The sequence below is a fragment of the Hippoglossus stenolepis genome, chromosome 17 (assembly GCF_022539355.2).
Source record: "Hippoglossus stenolepis isolate QCI-W04-F060 chromosome 17, HSTE1.2, whole genome shotgun sequence".
In the NCBI taxonomy this organism is placed as follows: Eukaryota; Metazoa; Chordata; class Actinopteri; order Pleuronectiformes; family Pleuronectidae; genus Hippoglossus; species Hippoglossus stenolepis.
The window spans coordinates 14,371,826-14,394,864 of record NC_061499.1 but is presented as its reverse complement, the minus strand read 5'-3'; the positions used below and the strand labels follow the sequence as shown (position 1 = coordinate 14,394,864).

The window sequence follows — 23,039 nt, the reverse complement described above, 5'->3', positions numbered from 1 at the left end:
GTACTTATAGAAATGATTTGTTGTATTCCAGCCTGGAAGAGAGATTTTGAGGCCAGTTAAGATTCCAGATTGATCATTGGAGAGATGGAGGAGAGCTCTGCTTGTGTAATTCTGTCTCATTTTCCAGTGTCTTGATGCTGTCGGCTGATATGTGATGTTAATGCACATGGTATGAATATGGCCGATAAGTGATTTGCATTATTTATGCCCCATAATGTGAATTAATCTGGACTGAATATCCATGATGACCATGTAAGAGGCACGTGTTTTAAGGTAATACTCGTTGAATTATGGTAACAATGCGTGATCTCACTGCTGAAGGGGCTTTCGCCCTAAAAGCCTGCATGTGTGTGTGTGTGAGTCCTGTGAGTCTGTGCCGATGTGTATGGAAGGAGCCATACAAGAATTAGTGCTCAGACACGAGTGTGAGTGATTTTCTGTGTTCTCCAGGCAGCGTGTTGCGACTGCCCCGTTGTTCCCTCAGTGTTGCAATTCTGAAAAGCCCAAATTACGAGCTGAATCACTCTTCTTCTATCTCCCTAAATTGTTTATGAGCGCCGTGTCCTTTGATGGAGGAGTCATCACATGGCAAAGGAGGAAATCAAATTAATTGCATGTCCGTTAATCGCATTACATCTTCATTAACATGCCGTGAGTCATGGGGCTTAAGCTCATCATACATGCCTGGAGGAACGGGGGAGGCAAGGAGGAGGGAGGGGGAGAACAGGGGAGAAGGACAAGACAGAGCCAGGGGTTTCCCTCGCGGTCGGGACTCCCTCCTCCACGCAGTAGTAGCGGGGAGCATTGAGAAGCGGTGCATGTATATGTGAGGGAGCTGAAATTAGCATACAACCTATTCTGGTGTAGCCGGAGCAGGCAGCATGTATCTATAAGGCAGATTGGTCTGCATATAGAAATGTCAGCCTCATGAATAAATCTTCTTTTTTCCAATCCTATTAATTATGTTGAATCTTTTAATCTGGATAACGCAAATGGTTAACAGCAGTAGAGCAGCGGGGGGTTCTACAGTGCCTCAGAAATGGAATGCATAATAATTACCTCCACCAAAGAGGTTGTGTTTTCACTGGCGTTTGTTTGTTTGTTTGTTTGTGTGTTTGTAGTTAGCAGGATTATGAAAAACTACTAAACTAACAAGAAAGTTGGTGACAGGATGTGGAATGAGTCAGGAATGAACCCATCCAGGTATTTTCTTTTTCACTTTCTTTGATATTGCTAGATTGGGTGTTATTCTATGGATTTTTTTCCCAAAATCGTTATTCAAGAGTGCTGTCTTTCTGTTTGAGAGCAGCACCTATTGATTACGCCTTCAGATGTTGTAATGCTCTCACTCAAAACCCAGCGCTCACGCTCGTATAAACCCTCCTTTTGCACCGATTTCAGCGCTCCGGCTTCAGGGAGGGGAAACTTCTTTCATCATCATTTCATCTGGCGTTCTATTAGTTGGGGACTTGATGAACAAAAACATCTGAGAGCCGAAGAAAAAAATCGGAGAGCAGAGGAGAAATCGTGCACACAGAAGCAGCCCGAGCGCAAGGAGAAGAGCTGAAGCTGGAGCGTCCGGCTCTCAAACTGAAAGACCATCCTCTTGAATAAATAAATATATTTTTTAAAAAACACGTTTTTCAAGATTTCTATCTATTTTTTCATGGACCTTGATGGAAAAAAAAAATGTGTCAGGGGACTGTTATTTATGATCGTGGGGAATTTGGTGTGGATCCAAATATGGATCAGTTTCTAGTTTATTTTTAATGTAATTTCATACGGGGGCTGGCTGGGCATCGGCAGAGGTATGAACTCTTCTGGGTCTAGTTATTTAAAGGAAACTCTGTGAGAATATTCACCCTGTGCCGGTCTAGCTGGAAGCTACTCTCCCACACACAACTCACCTGTTTGTGCCTGAAACACACCTGGCTGGTCTGCTGATCGTGGTCTCTGTGTCTTCACCTTTAGATCATCGTCATACGGATCTGAAATAGGCAAAACATATACTTAAATCACTCTTATTCACATAAAGGTTGCATTGCAATATACGGGAAGATGGAGTCATTACCGGCGTAAAGATGCCTGGTTGGTTTGTAACGTGTTATTGTGACAACTTACAGAAACTTGGTTTTAAAGCTTTGGTAAAAAAGTGATCTTCTCCCACTTTGCACATGCAGGGGAGTCAAGATTATTTAGCACATCCAAAACACGACTCTGGCAAAATAAAAAAAATACAAACGCCCCCAGTTCCTTGGCTTGATTCATTTTGCAGAATATTTAAAGCACATGCAGCTGCACTTCAGCACACGTCGTCGCAGGAGCAGATAACAGAGTGTCGGGGCTGCAGAATCACATCGGAGAATCTGAGGGAACTCATCCCTGACTGGCTCATTAGCTCAGAGGGGGAACACGGTCTGCTAAAATGGTGAGAAAATATACAGATTGAAATTCTGTGGGAGAGCGTTCACACGGGCTGTGCATTAGTAAGTTTTATGAAACTGCCCATATCTATATATAGTATAACATGCGGCGACACTGGAAGAAAAAAAGCCCCTGTTAGAGAGCTCATTTGAAATTCCAACAACTTCTCGCACACTGTGAATGGTGAAACATCTGTGGGAAAACAATTGTCTCCAGAGAAACTCTGGGAGAAAGTGAAATCGTGCAACACATCCAAGTTGCTCTTATCTCGTTTAGTGCAAACATACAGAGGCACGACGCTCTGTGCAAATGGATTGTTAAGGCTCAGTTTCAGCAACACAAGACTTTAATCAACTCCCTCGGCAGGGGGAAGCAATCTTTGATTTAGCTGCTGTTTTTTTTTCACTTGGGCACCTCTCGCCCATGGGATTGTTTTGTCTTGTGGTGGCTGCATTAACGCAGAGGAAGATAAACAGTGCATCTAACATACCGTATGCTATCTACAGAGAATGTGACACACAAAACACACACGTACAAACCCGTGAATGTCTGTGTGCCGTTATCGCTCAAACGCCCCCTTTACAACCAGTTGGACTCTCCCTCCTGCCTCCTTGTCGTGTGTGTTCCCCAGAGCAGGGACACTTGTGCTGGAAGGCCTCAGTACAATATTTTACCACATCAGCGACTTGATAATTTGGTTTCTTTGGTGTCTAGATGATGTCTGCGGCCCTGGATATAAAAAGAAAAGAAAAAAGCAGCTGGACTTGCTTGAGGATATTGTCGATTTTCCCCGTCTCATCTGAGGCTTCTTCAGTGAACGATAAAAACGTCTTGAAGATCCTCAAACAAGTCCTTTGTGTGTGACTTTAGAAATAATGTGTGCGTGCGGGTGGCGAGTTTCACTTTTCTTTTTTAGAACGAAAGTAGGCAAAAAGTGTTTTGAAGGTATTTTAGAAGGAATTTTTTTTGCTTCATTTCCCAGAAAACTAAGAAAAGAAAAAGAGAAGAATAGTGCTGCATCTGATGTGACAATCAAACCAACAGTAGAGACGCAACGGCCCTGGGGCTAGAGCAAGATCTCATTATTTAGCCATGTTCGTGCATGGAAGAAACCTGTTTTAAAATGAATCCTAACAACATGAAATCATGCACCAGCATACGCCAGCTCCGTGTTTGAGCTCGCGCCTGCTCATGCTCAAGAGAAACAAGATGTTACATTTTCTGAGTTCAACCTTTCTTCTTTTCTTTTTTTAAGATTTCGAAAAAAAAATTGCACTGATTTATTTTTTGCGAGTCACTGAATAAGTGCCGGTCCCAATCCGGGAGTTTCTGAATCATCTTCTGGCAGAATCTGGCACAAATTAAGCCGCGTGTGGGTGTACGTCCTACGCTGCTGTGCTTCTGAGACACAGAGGTCAGTGAAGCAGGACAGACGAGTAATGTCTCACATAAAATGACCAGTGAGGGCTTCTTTTCTCCTATCTCTTTATTTCTCTCTCTCTCCCTCCCTTTTACAGTGTTTGTCCCCCTTCCTCGCTCTCTCTCGTTCCATTAGGTTCCGTGGCACAGAGGAGGATTTAGATGAACACCGCCGCCGAGTCAGACACAATCGAAAGCAAAGATCAATATGGATAACCCCCCCCCCCCGAGAGTACTGACCTTTAGAAACCCCACTATATTGTTTAATGTTCTGGACTGCGCTTTAATGGACACAACATCACACACTTCATCAAGTCGTCTTGCTCGCTCTTATCCTTCCCCTCTGTGTTTTTTTTTTTTCCACCTGTTTCTTCGTCTCCAGGGGAATTTCCCATCTATATCTGGCAGTATCACTTCCAACCGCCTGCCGGGGGGTTGATAATCCTGTGAGAGGTCCGGAGCAGAGGTGGAGATACTTACTGCCGCTTGAGTGTCATTTGACTGAAGTGAGTGATGTGTCGGCGGAGTTAAATTATGTCTCAGAATCGAATCCCCGACAAATAGAGAGGAGTCGACGGGGGGGGGACGTCGTCAGTCTGTTTCGAGGACGTTTGAATCGACAGAAGTTCGTGTGAACCTGCCTTTATTCAGCGGATACAGATAAGACGCGATGCTGAAAGGACAGAGCTTTAACCGAGGAACCTGCTTTTCTCCCTCTCAAAGAGAAAAACCTTTTTACCGTCTAGGTGCGTCTCGCAGTTGAGTTCATCCGCCTCGAGACCGGCTGTGTGCAAATGTTGCACTGTGATATTTAAGGTTCACGGTTTTCCAGTGAGGAGTTTGCTCTAATGGACAGGCTGGTGTGCTGAGAGTGATTACGGGGTTATTGGTGTCAGTGCCCTCAGAGATGTTCGCTCAGGTCAAGATGGAGCAAAGAGTGAAACGGGACTGTTGAGTGCAGCTGCTTATATTTCCACGGTGTAAATAAACCGTTGGCTCAGTGTCTGCGAGGTCCGCCATTTCAGCTTCCCACGACCGTGATTTGCGTGAGATAGCGTGGCGGTCAGTGTGCTGTGCGGTCGTAAAATGTCACTAAAGCCAGGGGAAGTGCACATAAAGTCATAATCTGTGACATTTTCATTTAAAACAAAGGTATTTCTGCGTTGTTTCCAGTTGCCTAATGACGTCCAATGAGAAAGTGAAATGACGCCACGAGGCATTTCAGCTGGTTAATTTCTGGAGGGAAAAAAACTAACCAGCGCCACAAAAAGCAGCATCATAGCTCGGCTAGTTTTGTTCTGGTTCTTCGTGGGAAACCATTTGATTTGCTTGTGGAGTCTGAACCTGCAGCTGCTGCGGATGAAGCAACGGCCTCGTCCACTTTGTCATTCAAGGCAAGTATCACTCCGAAGGCAGGGAGGTTTTTCTCAGCCTCCTCAACTCAGTGCGAAGAACATCAGGATACTGTCAATGAACACACACACACACACACACACACACACACACACACACACACACACACACACACACACACACACACACACACACACACACTAGGTTGCAGGCATGCACACAACTAGGGTTGCAATGGGGGAATTTCCGGTAAATTTCCGGAAACTTTCCATGGGAAGTTAAGCTCGGGAATTTTGGGAATTTTGAAAATTTACCGCAAATTAAACGCTGAGCAATAAAAACATAATTCAAAACTCTATTTAAAGATGTATGGAATGCAGCACACGCTGCACGTTGAATTTCAACCCTGCACTGTGCATTTCTCCATCACATGCGCAGATAATTCCCAGCATCCTGCACACTACTGCATTAGCCCAAGGACTAGTCAGGTAAGTTTTGATGATATTACTGGGGAAAATATATAAGCATGCTGATTGAGGATTGTTCATCTGTTCATCTAGCCTATTTCTATTCATTTATCCATCAATTGTAAAATATTTTTAAAGACGATTCCAATTGTTTAGCTAACTATTTATATCTCTGGCATTGCATTAGTGTTTTTTACAAGCTTTTTTCTCATCTTATTCTACAGAACAATGCCACGTGCACTATCTCATGTGTGGAGACATTTCACCCCAGCCAATGTAGAAGGAAAGGCTGTGTACATTTGCAAATACTGTGCAAAGACCTATGTTAAGAATGCCACAAAGATGCAGAAGCATATAGTCAAGTGCCCAAAGTTTCCTCAGGGCTCAAATCAGCTTATGACAAAACAAAATGTTTATATTTATGTCTGTATATGACAAGGTAAATACAGTTAGTATGAATTACCCACAAAATGTCAGTTTATTCCCGTTAATTCCCGTATATTCCCGTATATTCCCATGGAAAGTTTCCAACTTTGAATATTCCCGGAATTTTGCAACCCTACACACAACACACAAAACACCTACATACACAAAGAGCAATGACAATAAAGCCAAATATACCTTGATGTGGCACACACACACACACACACACACACACACACACACACACACACACACACACACACACACACACACAGATACACTCATGCACACCAACACAATAGGGAGTAAATATGGCTGATAAATAAACGTCATGCAGTAAAGCGGTTTTGAGCCCCAACAAAGCAGCAGGCTGGGGAAGGGGATTGTGGCAGAGCCAGTTAGAGCCACAGGCTCCTTTGTCAGACTGAGCCGGGATTTAAGCCTGCTGGGAAGACTGCATGAATGTGTGTGTGTGTGTGTGTGTGTGTGTGTGTGTGTGTGTGTGTGTGTGTGTGTGTGTGTGTGTGCGTGGGAGAGCATATGATAATATGGCAAAACAGCTGTGGTAAGTAAATGGCATGCACAAAAAACATAGTGGCATGGAAATGTTGGCTGTTGACTAATGTCACCTCTCTCAGTGCAGTGCACATGATTGAATGCACACCCCTCCCTACTAAGCACACGCAATCTCTCACACACACACACACACACACACACACACACACACACACACACACACACACACACACACACACACACACACACACACACACACACACACACACACTAGGAGCTATTTCTCAGCCGTATATCAAATCTGAGCTTATAGCTCTCTGGCGCTGTCCATTTACTCCAGGGTCCATCTGGGGGAGTCCAAACTGATAGAAGTGCACCATAATGGACTTTTTATAAGCTACTGGATGGACAGACCCACTCTATCTCTCCCTCTTTCACCTCTCTCTCGCTCTCCCAGCAGCAGATATGAGGAGAGAAGCTGAATCAGGTTGGTGCTGGACAGCGTCTGTCTGACAACAGGGACCTCAAGGTCATTTGTGTGCCTTCAAAATGGGTTCGGAATCTAGTTTTCTGAGTCCCACGGGCTGACAGTTGTTTTTGTTTCACACCTACACACAAACAGACACACACACACACACACACACTCATAAATACGCACACAGTTCATCACAAGCCCTTGCTATATACTTCCAAACTGCCAAATTGGCTTTGTTTCATTTCACTTTCATTCTCAATCTCAAATTGCCCTTTTTCCCCCATTTTTCTCTCTCTTATTGGATATTTTCAAATCTTCCAACTCCCACACCGCAGTCGTTCCGTCTATCATCCTGCCCTCCACCCCCTCACCCGCTGCCTTCCACCGCAGCCTTTTTCTTTCTCTCAGCTCCGTAACGAGATGAGAATTCAGATGGATTTACAGTCCAGCGGATTCCAAGCAAAGCTACAGTGATACACAATCAAAGAGCAATCAATGTGAGGACGGCCAGAACAACTCAGCGATTCATTCCTGGGAGGCTGAGCAAGATCACGGCGCCGCATTGGCCTGATCAATTACACACAATGACACCCATGGTTTAGCATGTTTGTTGAGGAGCCTCTTTGTAAAAGTGAGTTTCCAACAGGGCGGTGAGGCGGCAATCATGGTGAGGAGCATGTTAAAGCGGATCGATGTGAAATAAGCTGGAGTCCCCGGTGAACCTGTTGGTGCACTTTGTGTCTCGGCCTCCACTCTGACACATGTTGGTTAAAGACGTCACAGGCTGCTGCGTGAAAAGCTGGAGTCCACATTTAGACATCTCATTATCTGATTGCATAACGAGGAACTGTCTCCGACGTAAACAAATGAAATAATCAAACGCCATTAGACAAGAAATCAACACCAATCGCAGATACCGTTAAACAAGAGTAACTACAGACAAGCTAATGGCTTCATGAGGCCGTACAGTACTTAACAACTGTGCTTTGAGGTAAACACTAGCATCAGAATCATTACATGGTCACAATGACAATGGTAACACACGGGTGTAAAGAGCTTTCACATGCCAGCATTTAGAATTAACATATTTTTTGTTGTGCAAATACCATTTTATAACTAAACCAACAGTGCACTTAAATCCAATTAAGCTGCACGGAACTCATAGATATCAGTCCCCTGCATATGCCTCTTTTCTTTTATCAAGATCCATGACTTCTGTGAAATGGTAAAAGCCTCCTTTATCTTGCAATGTTAAAGAAAGTTAAGGAAAAAGGAAAATCCTGCATCTGCTTTCTTCTGTTGACAGTCAAATGGACAAACACCAATTAAAACACAACCTCCTTGGCGGGTAATACAACCATAAAAAAAGAGATATTGAAATTTATCCTGTGGGGAACATGAATGTCTGCACCAACTCTCAACAATCCTTTCAACAGTTAACACAAATCCCATTCAAAACCACAAATGCGTACATCATAGTGGTGCGATAAGGAACAGGGATTTATTTTGAATAAAAACCAAACATGTCAGTCTACTGGACCCAAAAAGGGTCAAGATTTATCCTCTGGGGACTATGAATGTCTACCATGCCTATAAGCACACATCATTTCATGACCAATTGTTTTTGATAATTCAAACTGGACCAAAACCAAGAAAATGGTGGACTGACCACTCCTGCAGTCACACTGAATTCCTGCTACATAGTGCACAGGTTGGTTTTTATAAATGCTCTTAACTTAACCATAAACAGCAAGTCTGACATATAACTTCTTTTTTTTGCGCTTTACAGTATCAGTGGTTTCTGAAAGGCTGATTAAGCCCGAGCTTGGGAGGGCTTTGCCGCAGAGAGGAGCATACACAGATTTAAGACAGAAGGGTTAAATTGTGAACTCGGCTGACAGTGTCTTTTTTTTTTTCTTTTTCTCTCTTGCACCGCTTCTCTCCCTTCACTGAAGATCTGCCAAAAGATTTCACCTGAAGACATCCACTGCACCGAATGTGTCACTTCACAGACGGACTTCACACTCGACAACGCTGATATGTATGTACATGACGCAGCCACACAAAAAAAGATCAATTACTGCTCACATTCGCCTCTGCAGTGGGATGCTGTTGCCACAGCAACACCGTCATGCTGACGCCGTAAAGAAGCGGAGGGGATGCGGATGGAGGGGAGGATGCGAGTGAGGGGGCTTGCAGAAGGAGGAGGGTGGGGGGGTTTGGACTATAAATCAGTGTCCACACTCGGTCGCCGCTCGTGTGTCTGATGGGAATGGAGAGGTGAATGCAGTCTGCAGACGCTTGTTCTCCACTGTGGTGAAGGGCAGCTGCTTCTCTGCTGCGCTCTGCTGGACTCAAATATCAATTTTTATTCTTCCTGTCTTTTTTTTTTGCTTATCTGCTCTGTCACGTTAATCTTTTTTAGGCCTTGTTTATCTATCTTTTTCATTTTTGCATTTGAGTTTCTTTTTACATTGTTTAATTGTTCTTGTATTAAAAGATTTTTTTTTTTTTTTTAAACCACTCTCATCTTTATTCCTTTTTTTGTCTTTCTTGTGAATTATTTGTAATGTTTTCAAATTGTTTTCTGTCCTGAACACTGATGCAGCAACAAAAACAGTTTTTCTTTTCGCACATATTTTTATTTGCTGTGTGTGAGTCTGTTTCTCACGTAGTCAACAAAGAAAGCACATCTGTACATCTGGCTAATAAGGAAACTGTGTGTGCAGTCTATGTCTGCCGTGAGAAATTAATAACATCTGCCTACTGCACTGAAATGCATTCGTGCAAGTGTTGCTGCAGAGACACACACACACACACACACACACACACACACACACACACACACACACACACACACACACACACACACGCACGCACGCACGCACACACACACCCATAGAAAGAAGCTGCATGAGCACTTAGCTCAAAGGCCATAGCAACCCGGAGCACACTCTGGCAGGTGTTTTTCATGAACCGGAGGCGCACGAGAAGAAGAGACTCCAATAGCAACCGTCTGCTTCTTCACTTGGCGGAAGGGGGCACAGCAGAAGTCAAACACCTTTTAATCGGAGCAAAGGGTCAGGTCAGAGGGGCAATGTTTATGGTGTCTGCACAACACCCACACACACACACACGCACACATTCACAGACATGCTAAGTGTGATTTACAGTCCAGTCCAGTCAGACATGGAGCTGGTTCAGCTAAGATGGAGGGAGGAGGGAGAAACGGTGATAAGAAAGCAGAAAAACAAGATGATGTCCTAACCTTTCCAGCTGGTTACTCTGTCCTTGGATCTGGGAGAGCGCACACTGGAACTTGGACTAGTAAAATGTATTAATCAATAGCTCATGTTGCCGTGTTGTTATGAATCCATGCTCCAGTAACTATTATGCTTTGCTACTATTATGCTCCCGAAGACTGTGTTCTGTTCAGTTTTATTTTTGGACCATTCAGTTACAGTGTGTACTGTTTTGTTCCCCGTGATTTTACAATAATCTTTGGATACAATTGCCTTTCACTCAAGCACCATAGGCTTCCACTAATGTCACAGTGTGTTTATTCAGAACCTGTACTTTTTCCCAGGCAAGGCTAGTGTAACAATGGTGTCCTGCTGAAGAATCCACATCGGTATACACTGTGGGCACATTCACACTTAACAGACACAACCACGTTTACCTCGTGCTGAGATGAGAATGCACACACTCGCTCATGCGTACATGCTCACATCCACCCACGTGTTGCCCACTCGTGCTTGCAGAGGGGGGGACTCGGATGGCTTGCGCAGAGCTAATGAACAATGTTGGTATATCGGAGACCGAATAAGACAGAATCTCAAAAAAGATATGAAAATACCCATGAAGATAAACTGAAAGATCTCACAGTTTCTGATTGCATAATAAAAATAAAAAAAATGCAGCTTATATTATTAGAGGCAAAGCACTGAAGTCGTGCTTCCAACGGGCATCAGCTGCTCCAGTCAAGCTTCATAATCACGCGCTCGTTCTGCTGCTTCGCTACCAGCTGACTGGTTACATCCATTCATATTTATGCTGATGCACACTGCAGCCATTGTGACTGGGTAGTTCTTCCCCTGATATGCCTTGTGCCAACTAGGTAATCTTCTTATATGCTTAAGTATTTGCTATTGTTGATTTATGAAAGCTTCAACGTTGACACACTCCATGTGTTTACTAAGGAGGCATTAATTCTCTTCCACATTTATGCTTACACTCTATTGATTTGTCCTAGTCCTTCAAAGAGCAGGGTCTTTTCTGCCAAGTCCAACCCTTTATCCTAACAACAAAGTGGTAATTAATTTAAACATGATTGCTGCCTGGTTTATCTTCCCTCGCTACATATTTTCTAGTCCAGACACAGAGCGCAGGACTTTCAATTCGTTTCGTTTTTTTAACTAGGACGACAATTTTTACTTTGCATTTATGTGTCATTCGTCAGGTTGGGATCTTTATCTATTTTAAGGCAACATTTACATTATTTAATCACCATGTTGCAGCTTTATCTGGAATGGCACTCAGTGGAGCGCATACCATCGACGCGGACCAACAGTCCCCTTGAATTCTATCAAGCTTTTCATAAAGATCCATGAATTATTCTCTGGGGAAACTGTGAAAATGTTGAGAAATACCATATTCTTTCATGGTAATCCACTCAGGGTGGTTCAGGGTGTTTTCTTTGTAGTTTTGTTTTAAAACAAACAAACCGACAAACAAACATAATCTCTTCGGTGCAGGTAAAAAATCCTTTTAGCATCATGTTTCTTCCCAAAGGCATACGCTGTTACACATTAGTGCTACATAAATGTAGACTTGCTATAAGTGGTCCTTTACATGCAGTGCATTACAGGCCGTACACTCGGTGTCTCTCACTGAGAGATGGGTGTCTCTGTCCAGGGGATCACTATCTGGAAATCCTTATCCGAGGGACTATAAGAAGGATGACAGCAGGGATCACTTTGAATCTAAGTTGAAACTGCTTTTCAAGATATATCTGTCGTCAAGCTAGCTGTTAGGATATCATATTCTCTCTTGAGTTCAGTTGTGAAGAGTGATAAGGTGTGCTGAATGTCTGGTTGATCAATGGCCTTTTTCATTTTGATTTTATTTACTCAGAACTTCTTCTAAATCTTGGCCTGTTTATCAAATTACAAAACAGATCTAACTCTTGTGTGTTCTTCTGGCCTCGCTGAGGTCAGAGATGCACTAGGATGTGAGGCATTGGTCAACGAGGTGCACATCCATAATGAGACTAATTTCTTTGGCAGAGATGATTGGTATCTTGTATTAATTACTCAGATTTTTTGTCTTTCAAGGTGTGACAGACATAATTGTACCATGGGGCTGTACCCGCACCTCTTTGCAGGTTTCAAGGACTGCCAGCTCCTGACATGAGGCCTCTCCACTCGTTCTTTTCTTCTCCTGCCCTGCAACGTAATTTAATCTAAAAATGTTGTTGTGGAACGAGCTCCTAGATAAATATCAGAGAGCGGTCAGGCTAATCAACAGGGCAGTGCAGTTGGGGACCATGAGGGGAACTCCCTACTAAAGAGTTAATTTCCAGCCATGAAGGTAATGAAAGTTATGTATTTTTCTTCCCAGGGGGAAAGGCTGTGTAACGCTGACTAGCTGGTAGATTACTGGGGGAATTTTAAACCCGCCCAGTTTTGAGCATCCTGTGCTTAGCTGAGTGATCCTCCCTTGAATCATCAAAACAAGACTCTGTCCTAGATTTCTTGAGCCGAAGAAAAGTCTGTGTGGGTGTGCTCGTGTGTGTGTGTGTGTGTGTGTGTGTGTGTGTGTGTGTGTGTGTGTGTGTGTGTGTGTGTGTGTGTGTGTGTGTGTGTGTGTGTGTGTGCATGTGTTTCGAGTGTGTGCATGTGTGCCAGTGTGAAAAATACCACTCAGCAGGACATGACGTGAAGCATTAATTCTCGGGGTAAATTATGGGATAAGATGTGATTAAAATAAAATGAATGTCACACCGTAAAAGTTTGTGCCTCTGTGTCCTCGTTTGCCTTCGGTGGCATCATTTGTTATGTTTATTTTCTTTTCTTTACTGGAGAGAACAAACTTGTGATACTTTTTTTTTTATTAGATATTCAGAATTGTTACCGTCTGCTGCTGTGGAAGCTTGAGGTTGTCTTTTTACTACAAGGGTAGAGCGCTCTGCACTTTTTTTTGTCCTAAAGCAATACTTTTGATATTAACATAAAATCCAAGCACTTTGTGGAGAGGCTGCTCTACTGCCAATCCCACTGAGAACCAATCTTCAATCTGCAGCTATAGTTGGCTTATTATTTTTAATTTTAAACATTATGTTTAGGTTTACCGATTAACAGAAGGTTACGAGGTCGCACCCTTATTAAAATGTGAGTGCACAAGCTCACGTTAGTTTGCATCCAATGAGCTAAATGTGGCAGAGAGATGTGGTAAATGTGGAGCTGCTGGAGAAAGTCAAACATCAAGTGGAAAGACATTATACTTTTGAATCTGAGTGAATTATCTGAGTGATTATAAGTATTTTTTGACATAAGCAAATATATCACATTTTTGTTGCTTTGCATTTTTAGGAGGTGGTAGAAAATCATTTAATATGGCTGTAAAATATATATATTTTTTTTACCATGCAGCAATTCAACAGATTCAGTAGCCAGTAGGTATAAAACAGATGAAACCTCTGAAAACCTTTTAAAAAGTTATTGTAATGGAAATAACATTAGGTTCATCTAGTTATTTTACCAACTGATTTCTTCCTTGTGTCCTGTAGTTTTTTACTTGACTTGAATAGTTTAGTTGAACTATTGCCCCCCTGCCTCTGGATACATATCTAACGTCCTTCTATCCATACAGGCCCTCAAAAGAAATCACTTCATACAATGGTGGAGAACCTCCTGCCTTTGGGCTGCATATGGCTGACAAGACAATTTGATCGGGCTTGTGAGACAATTCATGAATAAATAAGGAACAACCCGTTCCACAGTCGGAGTAAAACAAGCACATGTAGCTGTTTCTTGATTGCTTGTGACAAGTGTCATGGTGACTGTCAAGAAAGAACAATAAAAGGAATCTTGTGCTTTTTTATGAGAAATGGAAAAAAACAATTTGTTTTTCATAAAAATGAAGCCAGGGTACCAGCAGTTTGCAGGGACAAACTTGTAGTGGTAAAAAAAAGACCAACCTCAAGTGTCACTACAGCTGGAAACATGCAGCCACACTGGATGAGTTGCAAGGACACATGGTCTTGGACAGAGTGAAGGCTCATTGGTTGGTAGTGAGATTAGTGCCCAACAAGCAGCTTTCCAAAGAGCACATTCTGACAGAGAACAGGTTGAGCAGACACATTTTGTAGTGAGTGAGTTTCCAGCTGTGAAGCTAGAACCTCGTTTAGAGGAATTTGCAGAGAGCTTCATTGAGCTTCTGGCACCGGACAAAGTAAAACCAACTAGAAAGTTTCACTTGTTGTCTGTGGCCCCCTATGCTGCTAAAAAGCATAACCATCATCATCATCTGACATCAGACATCATCAGACTCCTCACAGAAGCAATTCCAGCCGTCCTGACATCGGCGTAATTTTGCACAACCTGCAAAGAAAGTTATAAAAACTGAAATTGCCCTTGGTAGACAAATACAAAAAAAAAAGATTCACCACCACTGTTTTAGTCAAAAGACTTTGGTCAGAGTAAAAAAAATTCAGCCACAAAATCAGATGATTAAGCACTAAAAGGACCATTACTTTGAAGGATCTGCCCTTGGTTTGACAAACTCAGGCTGCTGGAGCCTTGTGTTAGCTGAAAGGTAGACTGTGTTTTTACACAGAACAAGGACTGTGGATCACTTCAAGTTGAGTGAAGAGAATTTGATGAGTTGCAGCCGGTATTAACTCTTTGGACGTAGACTTGGGAACTGTTTAGTGATAGACTTGTTAGCAGGTGAGACTGTCTTTGTCTCAACTCAGTTTACAGTATCACACATCCAGCATTATACTGCAGGATCAAATCATTTATTGTTTTTTCCTACTTCACAATACCTCAAGGTACCAAAAGACTTCAATTTTGAATCACATACATTATTTTTTCCATACATTTTCCATACATCTTTTTTTAATAAATAAACACAATTTTTTCCCATTAGACTTTCGGCCTATTTTGAAATTGGACTGAACAGAGAAACCTTTGTGAATCTGGTAGAACACGTAATTGTGCTGTAGTAACTATGACATCCAATGTACTGTATCAAGCAGGAAAAAAAACACTTTCCCACACTTCCCTTCTATTTCCGGGTGTCTTTAAAAAAAAAAAAAAATAGAACAAGAATAAACTGTCAGCCGTCACAGTCCTGTCCCTTCAAGGCATAAATGTGCCCCCCCAACCACAGTGTCTCCCTGTCACTATCAGTCACCTGCTTACTACGAGTCTAATACTTTCTGTGGCCAGCATGGTTCTCGCTTTCATGACTCTCCCCGGCTCCTGACCCCCATCACCCACTTTGACTTACTGCTGGACTTCTTTCGCCCATCACATCTCAATCACCCCTGCCGCCCCCTCAGCAGTCATATCTTGGAGTGAAAGTGGAATTGTGAGGTGGCACTGGGTGAAATGATCGCTTCCTCTGGCCTTTCCTCACCTCCTCCTCTTGCCTCTTTCATCTGTGCCTTGTATTACTTCCAAATCCTTGAACAATGAACTTTTGCAAAATGCTGTCACAAGGGCTGCAGATTCACAGACTAGTTTGGTGCGTGGCACACACAAAGGCACAGGCGTACATGTCTTTATTATTTGGATGGATCATAGAAGAGACGGCACTGAACAATATCACAGTGAATTGCAAAACTATCTTGTGTTCTATTGTTTTTTTTGAGACAAATCAAAGCGCATCACAAGCTGTTTGGTAACCTTTCAAGTTTGAACAGAAATACCTTCATGGTTTCAGTGGAATATGAGGGAAGAACGTTTTTTCAATTTGCTTGAAGACAAAAGAGTAGAACAGGGAATGTAATAACCAATAAATAAGAAGAGAGAAGCCTACAGCTGCAACACAATACTCAGCTACACAGTCCGCTTGGCCACAAAATGAGCTTTTCCTCACAGTCTCCATTCTACACCTTCTACAGATGCTGCATCATTTTTTGATTTGTTTGTTACAGTGAAGTCAAAAAACGAGGTGGAAAGTCCACCACTGTCCAATTTTCAACAAAAAATGCACAAGTGTTTATTCGATTTAGTCTTTGCTTTTTATAGCAACCCGTCCAGCAAAGGATAAACTTTGTGTTATGAAGAGTGACATGTGCCCATTGTCATAGGGCACCTTGCAAATGTTACTCTACAAATAGTACAGCGTGCAAATAGGCGTATTACTAAATAAATAACTTCACTGCATGTTATTAACGCAATTTACAATTTTAATTTCAGTTAATCGAGTTAATCACATGGTAAGTTAAAGAGCAGGTGATTTTTTTTTTTTTTACCAGGTCGACAAACACAGACATGACCCTCCCTACTCTGCCTCTGATTGGCTTCATCTGATAGTCTTATCCTTATTAACCAATCAGCGGCAGAGTAAGGCGGGTGATGCTTTGCCTTTGCCTTGCAGGACTCCAATGTACAATGCACACTGTAGGTGATTAAGAGGGTGGGTATAGATGCTATGATGATTGAAAATAAGTGGATATATGCCTTATACCTGCGTGTACCCTGCACTACACCACTGGTGGTAACACAATAGCAAAGTTCAAGACAATCTCAGTGAATATCTACTATGCAAATTTGAATGTGTGTTTGCAGCCAACTTTCAAAGCTACAAGATTAAACTATAAAATATTTTCTTTCATTTAATGAGGTCTTGCAGGAAGTTGGGATCAGGGGGGACGCTGGCCATTGAGTTGCTGTTATGTTTACAGGCTTCTTTATGTGAGTCCACCAAACAGTTTCTCTCCGTACACACGTCCTCTCCACATTCCCTCACTTTGAGTGTCCATAAGTCTCCCTCCAGATTTCCCTGCGTCAGCGGAATGTCGCGCTGATTAATCACTTGATTACCTCCAGCCAATAGTCACACTGATTAACTCTGCTACATGATGGCTCTCTGGTTGCCTCCCAGAGAGAGAGAGAGAGAGAGAGAGAGAGAGAGAGAGAGAGAGAGAGAGAGAGAGGACCCTCTTTTAGCATCCTTCTGAGTGAAAGCAACTCATGACCAGGGGACATCTGCGCACGGCCCTGTCACAGCAGTTCAGCAATGTCCAAGACGTCTTGAAGGGATCACACACCACCGAGCGACAAAGAACACTGAGCTCCCTTTTTTTTAAAAAAGCCTTCTTTTCACATAGTTATAAAATCCCTTCGGGGGATGTTGAGGTTGCAGTGAAATAAAACATCTTAGAGCCATCTTGGAACTGACTAGGAGTTCTTAGTCGCCCCCTTTGAACCTGAGCCGTTTCAAGTTATTGGTACCAGAAGAAAGAGAATGTGATGCAACATATGTATTATCAAGCTTGTGTTTGGGCAAATCAAGAAAAGCATTTCAATCACTTCACACACAAAAAAAAAAAAACAACCTCTGGGGCTGCAGCGTGCGAGCACATCCAGAAACATTCAAGGACCAGTTTTCTACCAGTGTCTCAACGAGCCCGGTCGTCGCAACTTCACTTCAGCACTTCAAACAGCACTCGATATCAAATACACACACTTCAAACACACACACACACACACACACACACACACCTAAAGGCATGTAATAGGTATCGGTATAGGTGGTCTCTATTGGAGCGGGAGACTCATCAAGTTAAAGGAAAACAGAGAGAAAAATAACAAAAAGGAAGATGAGATGGAATATGAGATGAGTCACGTCTTCTTCACCTTCCCTCTCCACCTGAAGAGGAGTAAGAAGGAGATGGAAAATGGGAGTAAGAAGGAGGTGGAAAAAAAACAGCGGGGGGGAAGAGAGTGGATGGAGGCGAGTGCAAACGGAGCTCACCTGAAGCGGCGATTAAATGCTCTGGAGGTGGAAGGTGTGCAGAGCTCAAAATTGCTGCACTTAAGTACTTGGAATAGACAATGTGATGTTATGACAGGTGCATATATAAAACGCACATGCAGCGTATGAAATTATCAAGTGCAATTAACAATGTCGACTAAATGCACCTGAGAGTTTGTGCTTTTATCAATGGAAATGTGATATTATGGAGTCAGTGTCGACTCTAAAAGGCTTCCAGCGTGGGTCGACCCTTGGGTGGTCCAAGCATCGTTAGACCCATCACCCCCGTAACGACCCCTCTAACCCACAAGAGTTGATAGAGGACAGGACGGCTGTCCAAGGCAACTATCGCAGACCAGCCCGCGGCTCTGTTACACTTCATCAAAGCCAACAGCTGCATGCGTGCAAGTGCCTCCCTTCTTGTATCTTAACGGGTGCTGCAGTACATTCCACCGAAGTGCGCGCCTGCATCTGTGTGTGTGCGCGCGAGCGTGCCCAGGGAAAGGGTAATGAGGACCGCTGGGGCTCGTTTAAACATCCAGGGTTCACAGGCAGAGGAGAGCTCCATCGCTCTGCTGAGTGGAGGGGGGAGAAGAGCAGCTCCAGTGCTCCCCAGCCCTATAATCTCCATTCCACATCGCATCAGGACTCGGTCACGTGCCTCCGAACGCACATCCTAGCGTCTCCTCACCCCTGCAGGCCTCGGAAATGCAAGGGAAGGAGTGTCGCCCGGTGGGTGTAACTTGTCCCTTGAACATCTGGATGGATATCTATACTAACATCTACAGTACTAGATGAGGAATTTGGTTCTTTTTTTTTTGTAAAATCCAGATTTGAATTGAAGGCTAGAAACTTAATTTTGTAAATATCTCTGGTCCCTTAAAGTGAAAATCGGTGAAGGGAATCAATTTGTCGCAGTCGCCTCAGTTACAGTTATTTTTATCACTCTTAATTAGGGTCACAAGACACAAAAGCTCAGGTACAAAACACACGTAAAACACAAAAAAGACACACACACTCTTACACACATGCACACACACACACACACACACACACATGGAGTGGCTTCATCACCGTGCATTGATTTCCCGCTGGCCGACCAACTGCTTAGCCATCTTCGCGGTGACAGGTTGACCCATGAGGCCTGTTAGACGCGTGCACACACACACACACACACACACACACACACACAGATACATGGGGAGCTATCCTGCAGCCTTTGGGGAACTCCCTGAAGTATTTATTGACCACAGAGAGAAAGTGGCCATTAATCTGACAAAGGCTTAAAAGCCTGTCACCGCCTGTTTGTGTGTGTGTGCACTTGTTTGACATGCAAGTACACGCGTGCAGGTATTTGTCGTCTGCTGTTTTGTGCCTTTACAGATGTGACGTGCGCTGGGCTTGAACATGCAAACAAAAAGTGTGTATTTCTTGTTTGTTTGCTCGCATGAAGAAGTGTACTAATAAAAGTAATGAAATACATCCTTGTTTTTTTACGACATGAATCCAGTCGACGAAAACAAAAACCTCCTCCGCATGTGTTACATAATTAACCGCGGTGTCTGCCTCTTGGCCCGCGTGACACCTTTTAAAAACGCAAGGTGAGCCCGGCTAACCTTCAATTCCAGCAAATTACCGTCATACTGCTACTTCTGCCAGATCAACGCCCCAGAGGCAAACCCACAGGCCTGACAGAGCAACAGGATAATGAGAAGACTGAGAGAGAGAGAGAGAGAGAGAGAGAGAGAGAGAGAGAGAGAGAGAGAGAGAGAGAGAGAGGGGCAGAGAGACGGAGAGGCTGAGGGGGAGAAAGGGAGGATGAAGGACACACAATGAAGGGAGAATGCCCCGCGTCTGTCTGCGCATCTGTGCGTGCACTTATGGCTCCATCCATCAATTAAAGCCGTGCAACTCTATGATGCCCCACTTTTCATCCCTGCACCACAAAGACACAACTTATTTGTCGAGCGTTAAAAAAAAATCCATGCTGTGGGAACACCGGGGTGCCGCGAGGTCAGAGATGGCGAGAGGAGAATCTGTTTTGTGTCGCTGAGTTTCTCTGCCAACGAACATCAACTTGGAGGAATCTGTCTCTGGTGCCTTGTTATTGTCGACTCAGTGTTAGAGGCCATTGGGCTCTGAAGTGCCACACCAACTGAAGGAGACACACAATCACACTGGTGTGCTCAAGTTTGGGTTATCGTTGTTTTTTTTGTATTTTAACAGTAGCACAAAAAGTGGTTTGACGTGCTGTCCGGGTGTCGAGGTTCGGACGGGCTCTTTCCCGATGTGTGTGTGCGCGCGTGAGCGTGTGTGTTTGTGCGTGCCTTTGGCGTGCCCTTTGTGAATGATGGCTTTGCTAAAGTGCTGCAAAGAGAAACATTGGTTTGCTGTGCCTTTGATTCATCGCTGGTGTGAGGGAAATTTGCATAGCAGGCAGACTCGGGGCAGATCTGCGCTCTCGTTAGCCGGGTGGCTAGATACTTCATCATTATCATCAGGCTCGCTCTTTCGGTTCCAGCCGCTCTGGCCTGGCCGATAATCTTTAAGCAGGCTTTGCGGTGAGAACCCCAACTTTCAACAAATTTGGAAACACACTGATTTGGTTCCGCATGAATAAACATGTGCGTGTTTGGGTCAGCGGTCACTCACGTTTTGTCGGTTTCTCCTGTCAGCCTGCTTTTCCCTGCCTGCACATGTACTCCACATTCCCTCTCTCTCACCCTCTATTTTTTCTGTCTCCCACCCTGACAGGTTTGCTGCAGTGCTTTCGGGGACAGCGCTTGTTATAGAGGACATGCTGACGAGTGTCGATCGATACGGACTCCCAAACCGCAGCATTCGTCTGAGAGCTGTGGGTGCGCGCGCATGTGCGTGTGTGTGTGTGTGTGTGTGTGTGTGTGTGTGTGTGTGTGTGTGTGTGTGTGTGTGTGTGTGTGTGTGTGTGTGTGTGTGTGTGTGTGTATGGGCATCTGTAGGCGCACAGGCAAGATGTTTGACACATGCGGTTGCTGCTCTCGTTTATTTCATTGTGTCCTTGAGTGTGTCACCTCTCATCGCGCTCGGTGTGCAGGTGGTGTTTCTGCGTGTGCACACACGTGTGATGGATTTAGATATCAGTTTATAGGGGGATTATGTGGACAGCTTCCACCGCTGTTTTTCTCTATGAATATTTTACCATCATATAAACAAAAACTGCAATTCCAAGGCAGCTGTGCAGCCAGAGACAGAGCAAAGCTGTGTCAAGTGTGTCACCTTCGACAGAAAGAATAGGTGGTGGACAAATGTAGATTCTCCTATTGAGGGACTGTAACACAACTTTGCCTCCGAAATACCTAAACAGTTCCCGCTTGACCACGTTTGAGAGAGAATTGGCCGCAGTGGCATAAAAGTACTTGCAGCTGGGTGCGAAATAAAGGGAAACGAGACTGAGATGGAGACTAAGAGTGTTGCTTCTTCCCTGAGTCTTAAATCCGCCATGGGTAACTGCTGGAGTGTGACAGTAGGCTTATAAGAGCCAGTGTGTCGATAAATCCCGAGAGCATTTATTTCCTGCAAGACCAAGGGAGCATACCTCGCTTTATGTCCCCTGCAGTACAAGAAGGCAAGGTGATTTTTTTTTTTTTTTCTCTCCCTCCACTTATTTATCCGGTTATTTATATATTAATGTGTTCACAGGCGTCATAAACCTTTATAGTATTCCTGGTCAGTGCGTGGACGGAGTTTTATATGAGCATTATATATGCATTTTCCAAAGCCTCGTTAACTTTTCATCCTCATTCTGAGAAGATCTCTCTTTCCTGTGTATCTGCATGAAAATGAAGGTTCTACTCACGGTAGCAGTTACAATGTCTTTCTGACACATTAGGCAGAAATGCCGGTGATTAAATTCACTCCTCCAATCACCACATTAGACATGCTAATCTCTATGTACCATCCAAAAAAGCAATCAAACACTAATGGTCGACTCACAATTATTTGAAAGTCTAATGGGATAATTGCTCAAAGTTTCTCAGACAATTAGGCAGAGCATGTTTGTCTAAGATGCAGAAAAGAATAAGTGGAAGCGCCGAAAATTAAAAGGGAAAAATGCAATTTGAGTCAAACAGTGACATTTAAAACCTTTTAGTTTATTTGTTGTGTGTTTCTCCTTTTTTTATATATATATATCCATCCATCATCTCCAGTATATGGTTTATCCTTTTGAGCCAATCCCAGCTGGCACTAGGCGAGGTGCAGGGTCCATTACAGGGCCGACTAGAGACAAACAACCTGTCACACTTACTTTCACACCTATGGTCAATTTAGAGTCTGCAATTACACTAAAGTCAAAGCACACAGAGACAATTTTGACATGGAAACAAAGAGAGAGTCGGGATTCCAATCGGAAATCTTCTCGCTTTGAGGCAATACATCTATTTATACATTTCAGATGTCAACACAGAACGGTCTGCAAGGAAATTATCAATATGAGAAGCCAGAAGGTGGCAGAAGGAGGAAAGGTGCTGGAAGCTGATTTGAGAATAAGCATGTCTGCATATGAGAGGTGACTAATCCTCTAAATCCTAAACCTGAGCAGATTCACCCACACATGCATACAAAGCAATGCTACACAAATATCCCTCTAATGTACAGGTGTGGATATATTAATATTTCCGCTCGAGTCGTCATTGAAACTTTAGCAACAATGACAACAGAAGTGATTTGCTTTGCCTTGAACATGTCGTGTGTCTTAATTTAATTTCTTCTTCTGCTCTTTGCTGCTTCCTGCTGCGTAAATGATGTACGTGTTTATTTGCCACGTTTTAAGGTGTGAACGTACGCTGCTGTCCACTTGTGATCGGATCCCAATAAACATGGTAATACCAGGTGTGCGGGGCACACACACCACACACACACACACACACACACACACACACACACACACACACACACACACACACCATCTAAATACTGTAATAAATCAGGATGCC

General features: G+C 43.5%; 1 protein-coding gene across 17 annotated transcripts in view; it reads right to left on the bottom strand.

Annotated features, from left to right (window-relative positions):
• adgrb2 (adhesion G protein-coupled receptor B2) overlaps nt 1–23,039 on the bottom strand; it is a 217,020-nt gene that overhangs the window by 112,138 nt on the left and 81,843 nt on the right. For 16 of the 17 annotated variants that reach the window (XR_004698785.2, XM_035183252.2, XM_035183245.2 and 13 more), the window contains exon 3: nt 1,908–1,988. Coding sequence is in view for 16 of the 17 variants with exons in the window: in XM_035183252.2 (XP_035039143.1) it covers nt 1,908–1,988 (81 nt within the window). In the remaining variant the exon portion in view is untranslated. The remainder of the gene's footprint in view (nt 1–1,907; nt 1,989–23,039) is intronic. The other variant, XM_035183250.2, reaches the window with a different exon arrangement.